This window comes from Onychostoma macrolepis, chromosome 09, assembly GCF_012432095.1.
Source record: "Onychostoma macrolepis isolate SWU-2019 chromosome 09, ASM1243209v1, whole genome shotgun sequence".
NCBI lineage: Eukaryota > Metazoa > Chordata > Actinopteri > Cypriniformes > Cyprinidae > Onychostoma > Onychostoma macrolepis.
The window spans coordinates 17,681,118-17,690,578 of NC_081163.1; the positions used below are offsets into that span (position 1 = coordinate 17,681,118).

The following is a 9,461-nucleotide window of genomic DNA, read 5'->3' on the forward strand; positions in this document are numbered from 1 at the left end:
CTATTAAAAACTCACTTTATAATTCCAAACACTGGCCACACCTGTTTGAATAGACCATTATCTGTAAACCTGTTTGATTATGGCAATTGTGTTATGTTTTTTTTTTTTTTTTTTTAAATCTGCACTGGTTGTATGACTGCATTTGTAGTCAAGGTTTACTAGTAAAATGCATCTTCATCTTCATCATATTATCAACACCTTTTTGTAAATCATGGAAACACTAAAGTGGCCTTCAGGCATGCCTGTGGTAGAGCTTCCCACGTCTCGTGCATGCCATTGCCATGAGTTGTATAATCAAAGTGCAAGCAAGAGGCAAGGATAGACGTTTTGGAACGACACCTAATTGCCCACGGTAACCTGCTGATTGATAGTCAGGCGCCACAGCGGGAAACTGAGCAGAAATATGCGGCGAGTTCCGAGTGTCTCTCGCGCCTCAGGGCGCGCATGATGATTATTTCACGTGCATCCGCAATCATCTGAACGGCGCTCTGACAGTGAGGGTGAGAGGTCGGCCGCAATCCAAATCAAAACCCGTTTAATATTCCAGTCTACAATGAACTGATGCTCCAGATTATTATGCCGACTTGATGGAATTGATACCAAGAAAAGCACGGCTTCTAAAAGGATTCTTACACGTGCATTGCATTCTTCAAGACGGCAAGCTTTTAAACTTGACCAAAATATCGCCATTTGTTCACTCGCTGTAGCTATAACTTTAGGAACGAGAAGTTTAAAAATTGTCCACGGTAAAACGATTTTTTTAAATACAAATTTTGACGTTACAATCATTTGCAGATTAATTTAGTGTTATTCTCTACTGAACATAGGCTAATTGATAGTGTGGGACCGTATGCTTGTCTTTTTTCTACCCAAAAAACAAACAAACAAACAAACAAAAACATATTGTTCCATACATGAAAATAAAGAACTCTGAGCAAAAGTTAATTTCCTTGGAAACTTCAGGTGATATAGATAGAATGATGACAAGTGCCGCTTTTCTGGCCACTTATTTTCATATTTGATAGGCTAATCTGCCTGTTTTTGGGTTTTCAGGGTGTTTAATGCAGAAGCATCCGTTTTTCCTTTGAACGAACTGAACTTGAAAAACAGGTCAATTAATGTAGGAAATGTGGTATCAGCGACTGTTAGTAGACTAATCATGGTTTCATCCGTGCGAACAAGAATGAGCCATTTAAACCGCAGGAAAACAATATCTAAAAACAGTTGACAGTTTATTGACTATTGCGGTGAATAATAACGATTATAGATCGACTGGGTTACATGCTACACTTATTTGAGGCGAATTGTGGGGGAGAAAACTATTCAGTTTTGTTCCAATGAAAACGGAATTATTTACATTTCGCGTAAGAATAGGAAGAACAGGAAATAAATAATAAACTATTTACACGGTAACGCACCAAACAGCTCGATCTGATCATCAGTAAACTAACTGAAACAGGTCTTCAGCATCTTTATAGCAGCAGTGAACTGCGTAAGCTTGCTCCACCACACATTGGGATCATTTTAGGTGCATAACTTATGCTACTTATGTGATAAACAACCGTCTTCCGTTGCCAAGGGAACGTCAAACCTTATTCTCTTCAACGGACTTCTTGAACATCTTACCCGAGCAATTCCATCCAGTCGGAGTCTGACAGTCGCTGAGTGAGGACGGGAAAGCGCCAAGTTGTTGCACCGGGAAAGTGGCGAGAAAGGACAAGACTGCAATCCATACCCAGTGTCCCACTATCCGGCTCCACTGGTGCGGACTTCGGGGCTCATGTAGGGCCGCCGCCACCGTGACACCCATCTCAGTTCCCCCGATGCTGCTCGCAGACGCGCAACGACAGCCCTGGTCCTTGTGTTGTCAACTTTGCCGGTGCGCTTAGAAGCCAAGAGAGGGACATTTTCCGACGGACGGAGTGTGCCCCATGAAGCAGTTGTTTGTGGATGACCAGAGCGAGGATCCGCCCGAAGCAAAAGGGTGCAGATGCGGGATGAGAGAGGTCTGGATGCGATGACAGGGGGAGGGATGGTATCGGGAGGGAAGTGGGTAAGCGAGATACTCAAAACGCAAGGCAAGAATAAAAAGACGCAAGGGGTGTTTTTAAGAAACAGAAGTGGGGCAAAAAATCATATATCCCATTCGAGTGACATGCCGAAGTTACAACATCCACTGAGGCGCGGCTTAGAGAGACTGTCCTCGGTCCTCACTCCGTGCGCTCGCGGAGAGCCGTGAGTTTGTCAGAGTCTCGCGGAGGGCCATTCCTCTGTACCTGTGAACCACAATAACGCACTGAAGGCGAGCGGCAGGTTTCCAGACCGCTTCGGATCACGTGTTCTCAAGTAACCGGGAGGGGCGGGACGATGCCGAGCTCTGATTGGTCGAGAGGGATGCAGGAGTTTCGGGAGCGAGGCGATGGTCCAGCTCGAGCATATCGACGGCCAGTGCAGAATAGTGTACCCTAGTCTACAGAGCTTAGGTTTGCAAACGCGTGGGCGAAGAGCCATGCCGAGAAAGTCTTCTTAGTAATTGAGCACTACTGCTCTGAGCACGATGGCAGCAGAAATCGATCGGAAACTTGCGGTGTTGTGCAATGATCCCCCTGTCCTAAACAAAAGACTTACAGCATTAAACGAGAGAACCGAGGGACCAGGCGGAGTTCACGACTGTCTGCGACGCTCGCGGATGATCTCGGCGGTGGACATGGAAATGCAGAGACACGTTGATGAGATGAGCAAACGAAATGGCATTTTTAACGGCATTTATTGACGCAACATTTCGTCTCAGAAAAGCTACTTTCGCAAGGATCATCGACGATGATAAAATAGCTCACATTCTATAGCAAGCAATTTGTATGTTATTGACTTACGTTAGACTGGTTTTCTCTATCACTTAAACATTCCAATAACGTGTTGCCCGTTGCTCCTATAGGACAATACAAGATACCTGATCAAACTTGAACTTGGTGCAACAAAGTGATTTTTTAACCTCTACAGTATCTTATTTCTATCTGATTCGGAGAGGCAAAGTTAAAGACTGCTGTAAACACCCAGAGAGAGTCGCAGCGAGAAATGCACAAAATATGTGGACCCTTATGCCTCATTTAAAATGTATGGCATGATATAGGCTAACAAAACATCAAAACAAACAGCATTTATTAAAAAATAAACCCGAGGAAATTTGTGACTGAAACACGCGTTTGCAGATGATAAAGTGTAGCCTACAAATACTTTGAGGCCCCTGTCATACAGTGTTTCAAAAAGTATCTACATGAAAATTGTTAGTTCATGTTTGACTTGAACCAAAGAGGATTAAAAAAATTCAAATGATTTAAAAAAAAAAAAAAAAAACGAGTCAAATGTATTTTTTTTTTTTTAGTTATTTAGTATGCCTCCTTTAGCAGCAATTACAGTCTTGCTAATAGGTCTCCATTAGCTATCAGGTCACTATTATTTTTCCCAATTGGAGACTGTGAGTGGACAGCCTTTTTCAAGTCCACCCATAAATCTGGCGATTAGTCTGATGGCAAAGAAAGCTCAATTTTGGTCTTATTGGACCATAAAACCTTCTTCCAGCTGGATTCATAATTCTCCACATGGCTTCTGGTTAACTGTAGCCAAGATGTCATATGGGTTTTTTAACAGTGGCTGTCTCTGCCACTTAATAAAACTGTAAGTGGTGAAGCACCTGGACAACAGTTGTTGAATGCAGAGTTTCTCCAAACTCTGCCTGTAATTCCATCAGATTTGTCACTGGTCTCTTGATGGCCTCCCTCACCAATCTCCTTCTTAGTCACTGAGTTTTTAAGGACCATTTACCCACCTTCGCTGTTACAAACTGTGTAACACAAAAATACAATAAATGTTTCTACAACTCTTTCCCACAAAATGAAAGCCAAAGTTACAAGACAAAGGAGAACCAGAGGCATTTGATGATACTTATGTCAAACCTATGGAAGGCAATTTCATGTACTAAGTCAGAATGCTTTTTTTTTTGTTTTGTTTTGTGGTGTTTTAGTTCTTACAACATTTTTACTTTTGGGTGAGCTCTTCTTCTTTTCCCAGAGCTTTTTAAACTCACTGTCCTTTATGAAAATGAATACTCTTAGTTTTTCACTAATGCAAGTCATTTTGAAGGCTGTTTGAGTGCAGAACTAATAAATGATGACAACATGCTGACATGCCTCATCTATCAAATTCATGTCAGCAAATAAAAAAGATGAATGAACTCAAATCTTTTTATTTTCTTAGAAATGTTGTCATACAGTATATGCGTTTCCCAATAAGACGTCTTTAGTTACTTGTGTGTTTTCTTTTTAAGCAAAGAGCACATTTGTGAAATAGGTTTGAGACCTGTTGCTTTAACAGTTTAAAGCTGGACTTCTGGGCATGTCCTCAAGAAAAATTACGATATACTCTCCACTGTTCATTTCTCTCCTACCTGATCATTCCCACATTTCTCCTGGAGTCTGGCTCCATACCAGCTCGGTATTATTAGCACAACTCAGAGCTCCTCTGGAGAGCAGCTGGCTCTGGGCTATCACCGACAGACACTCTTGACAGATAAAACAGCACACCCTTGCCATAGGATTTCTGTAGTTTTCTCAATGCGGTATCATGTATCACATGATGGATCTGTCCTTGTAATTAAGACTATGGAACATTAATTAATCATTCAGTTTTGTAGGAGACATGGAAAGGTTCATGTCCTTTATAGAACATGTTCAGAAATAGGAAGAAAACTGATAAAAGATATTCAAACCAACGGCAATGTTAAAAAGTGTATTTTTGAATGATTTTTGATTTTTCAATGGAGTTGAGCCCTGACATCTTTATTCCTATCAGAGCTTTATGAAATTAAACACCTTTAAAAGGAGTCTTGGCAAGTCTTCCTCAGCTGCTTTTAGTTATTTGATATAGCAAAAATATTCAGGATCAATGAACACCAAGAATTTAACATTTTCAAAGGAATATATACGGTATAATGTGGGTTTAATTAAGCGTATGAAGTAGTAATGGTGTCAAAGATAAAACGATAAATTAGGTTTATAGAAGCTTGCCTTTGTTCTCTCTAGACTCTTTAACCTAGACTTATTTCACAGTGCCATCCTCAGTATATTCTTCCCCTGACAGGTAAAGGCTCATTTACTGTAGTTTGTGGGCCACTGTTCAGTCCCAGCATTGGTTTCTGCATTACAACAACTGTCCCCATTCCACCCAGTTAGATCCATACCTTTTATAATTCATTTACATTACATCTAACATGTCATCTCTCACCCAGACTGGAAAAATCCCCTGTGGAACATACTTGGAGAGTTGACATGGCAACTGGAGTCTCATGGTTTCATTAAATGTAAGTCTTCGCTGGAAGAGTATGGTGAGCAGGGTAATGAGGAAGGCTGCCTGGGGACCGGTGAGAAGGTCACATCTCTGGAGGGAGCGTATGGTGTTTGAGTCTTCTAGCAGCATGGGATCCGTTAATGATGCAGGCGGTTTTAAAACGCTCCCTTAAGTTCTATTGGTGCTTTGGCATTCCTGCTGAGAAGCTCTTCTCTTTATCTGTGTATGTAAAAAAACTTGCCAAGCATATCATGTGAATAAATAATGGATATTGATCTTCTTTGCATGGCATCATATAAGATTGTATATTCTGTAAAAAGTTAAATTCTTTAACTGATAGTTTCATACCCAAGACGCCTGTAGTTTGGTATTATTAATAATTTCCCTTTAGAACAATAGCTCAGTAAGGAAAATTGTAAATCACTTATTACATAACAACTGTACCACAGGCATGCAATCTATAATCCATATAGACTCTAAGTGAATAATGTAGTCATTTGGAGAGTTTTATGACTTAATTGATTTGTTTTCACAGTTGAACTCCTGCTTACCCATTGAACAGTTTTTTTTTTTTTTTTTTAAATCTCATTCCCTCACAATACAGAGTCGACCAGATGTTTTTGTTCTCTGCTGCTGGATACGGCACACAGATTTCAGTACAGCTGTGAATTTTCTCAGCAGTAACAAATTAATTGCTATCGTCCTTCTTGGACATCCTAGACAAATGCCAAGGAAATTATATGGCTTGTTGGGGATATTTATGAATTCACTAATTTGCTTCCAGTTTTGAACTGTTCAATGCAACAAGCAAACCCAAATGTTGCCAAATTACTCTAGGACAAATTTCCCAGGGTTGCTGAATTGAATAAATGTTTGTTATCAACTCTTATTACATTTTCATGTATAATGACCCATGTGTTGTCACCTCACGTCATGTGCATCTGGGCTAAAACGTTGCGCTTGAACATACCGCAAAACCAATGGCCAACTAAATGTTCAGTTTTCGACTGAATGAGAGGAAATATTGTAACAGCCAATGGGCCAGATTTACTAACAGCTTGCACTAGCACAAACCTTCTTTTGGCGTTAAAATAGTAGGGAAATAGGGAAGAATTAGTGCTAAAAAGGCGTGGACACAGTTAGGCTATTTTTGCGCCTGACCTTATTGAACATGCATTTGTAAGAGTTTCCTTTCAGAAGCAAAATTTATGGGAGGAGAGTATTAAAATGAATCACGCAACGTGATTTACTTTGTGTCCGTCAAATTACTGGTATTTGTGACATTATTTAATGCCCAAAAAGGCATGTCTTAAACTATTTTGCGCCTGTGTTGTAAGTAGATCACCCACACTTGATGAGCATCGGCTCTGCTTATTTGCGACTTCGCTAATTTGCACTGCAAAGTTTGAACACTTTTGAATACGAATCATATTGACCACTAATCATGTACGTAATCATGAAAATATTTGCATATTACAATGCTTTGGAAAGATGATGTAAAATTAGAACAGCCTTCTATGTTTATCATTTGCTTTATCACTTTATTTTAGTTTATTCATTCATTTATTATTATTTTTTTGTACTGGTTCGCTAAACTGAGCAGCCAGTCAGAGAGAGCTGACAGCTGCTTAGGGATGGCCCAATGTTCGCCGACGACTGACCGCTGACTTGGTTTGTCACGACCTTTAGTGTGGCATGATTCTGTCTGGCACAATATCAGAATGATGTATGCCTTCGCACAGATTTGCAAAATGATCACATCAAATCAATTAGCACACCACCATGCAACTTCACACCTTTAAACTGATGGACCACATTATCTCAACACAAGCTTAAACAGGGCCAGTTTCATGAGCTCTTTAATCATAGCCCTGTCACACCATAACCTGGCCATGGGTGAGTCTTGCCAATCAGCTATAGTCATGGGTTACTGCCAGTTCAGAGTCTTATTGACAGCAGTAAAAAATAACAGCACCTCTGGCAAACTGCCACTTCCAGCTGTCGGCCAGGGCCCCGAAGGCCTACTGTGGCACAGACTGACAGAGAAGGTGCTTGTTTCACACAGGATATGAGATGGCGGTGTGAAATACGAGCATGGTCCCATAGATATTGAGGAACACTACAGTACAGTTTGGATTAAAATAAGTATTAGGCACAATGAAAGTGCATGGTGACAAGTGGCTGTCAAGCTCCAAAAAAAGATGCAGACAAAAAGTATTATCCATTGCAGTTTATTGTGCATGAATGCAACTGAAGATGAGAGATATTGACTGGCAAGCTGTTATCTGAATGACTGCTATTTGTGGACTAGCAACATGTAAACAATAACTTGACGTCAGCTTATTAAAGCTACACTGCATCTATTTTTTGCTTGTAATCTATTGATCAGAAAGTCCCACAGCAAGACGTCATGACCTCATGTGGCTTTCAAAGTATGATGATCAATAATCACATTACAAATGCTTCCATTTCCAGCCATATGGTGAGTTAAATGCAATCACAACTTTAAATCCAGCTATTCTTATGTGAAGCAGAGAAGCAAATTATATTTTGCTGTTCAATTTTCAATCGCTGATTAAAATTAAGCTAATTTCTATGATACAAGTGACATAATCACTGCAGTTATGGACTCTGCCTGTAGCAGTGTTATTTAAAGCAAAGATGACTCAGGTTTTGAACCTGAAAATGAGTGTTAATGTAGGAGCACTCCAGCTTTAAAAAGAATTTAAAGGATGAAAGCCACTATTCCCGAGCTTCTCAATGCTTGATAACACATCTGTAGTGGACAAAGTAGTGGAAACTGAAATAAAAGCAAAGGTGTGAAGGGCAGAAGACTGCCATAATGAATAATGTCTATTAACCTTCAAATGACTACGAGGGTCAGTCAAGGAAGAATGCATTATTATCAAGAACTGAATTAAAAATGTATTGTATATTCATTCATAAACTGTTTAAACTAATGGTGAATTTAACCGTTATTGTGATCTTTGAACTCTCCCTGAACCTAACATTCATATTAACACTAAATTAGTAAATAGTCTTCAGAGTCAGCTTCTAGACAGAGATCTACAGATGTCTGATAACTACAGTATATATTAGCTTTATGCCTAAACAAATGCCACATTTTAGAAATGCTTGTTTAAAAAGCTTAGGATAACTTTTTTAAGTTAGTAGGTTTATTAATTGAAATGAGGTGAATGAATTTAGTATGATAATGAGAGATTAACCTGCCCATTTTAATTTCTAAAGCTAAAAAGTAAGAAAGAAAGGAAGAAGTTGAAGACACTGTCAAGCTCTTTAATTTCAAAGAGGTGTCAGAACTATTTCTTTAAACATTTTTAATAACATTACCATTTCTATTTTAATAATAGTACCACGTACAGAGTTAGGGATTAGTGATTTATACACATGATTAAGTAGATCAGATGTTCTCTGAGGTAAATTACTTCAATTTCAGGGTTTGAATTTACATTAAACCTGTTATTTGAAGTTCCCATCATTGAAAGGACTGGATTAAAAAGCAATACTTTTTTTTTTTTTTTTACTGTGAGATTTATGATGAGAAAAAAGCTACAGGCACTTTCAGATTTCTAAACCTGTAAATTTGCACTTGCTGAAACTTTCATTTTCACAGTTTGTTTTTTCTTTATTTACCATCCACTGAGTGTAAATTACAGCAAGTGTAACTCATCCACAGTAGGAAAAAAAAACAAAAAAAAAAAAACACCACAGCAAAGTGTTAGTTTGGAAATTTGAGCGACATAGAGCTTTCTGATACTTTGTGAGGCTGAGCGAGCTGCCTGCAGAAATGTCACGCTCTCTGGCTGTGAAATCCAACTCCTCCTTCTCCTTTTTCTGGCTAAGCTGCTACGATGAAAAATATTGATTCACCATGGGGACACACAACAGCCTTATCTGCCCGAACCTTTGTGCTCCACAGGCTTTACCCATCAACCCCTGCACAGCCTCATGGGTTTATTGCAGAAGTCTTTAAACACCACATGCTGCCTCCTGTGGACATTAAAGCAACTGCATCTATCTATCTATCTATCTATCTATCTATCTATCTATCTTAGTGGAAAATAATGGTGTTTTACAAGCCTATTCACATATATGAC

The 9,461-nt window shown here is 39.4% G+C and overlaps 1 protein-coding gene across 1 annotated transcript in view; it reads right to left on the minus strand.

The window, feature by feature from the left end:
• Nucleotides 1-3,216, minus strand: part of tmeff2a (transmembrane protein with EGF-like and two follistatin-like domains 2a) — a 75,811-nt gene extending 72,595 nt beyond the window's left edge. The window contains exon 1 of the mRNA XM_058788233.1: nt 1,627-3,216. Coding sequence (XP_058644216.1) covers nt 1,627-1,810 — 184 coding nt within the window. The 5' untranslated portion in view covers nt 1,811-3,216. The remainder of the gene's footprint in view (nt 1-1,626) is intronic.
• Between the last annotated feature and the right edge of the window lie 6,245 nt (nt 3,217-9,461).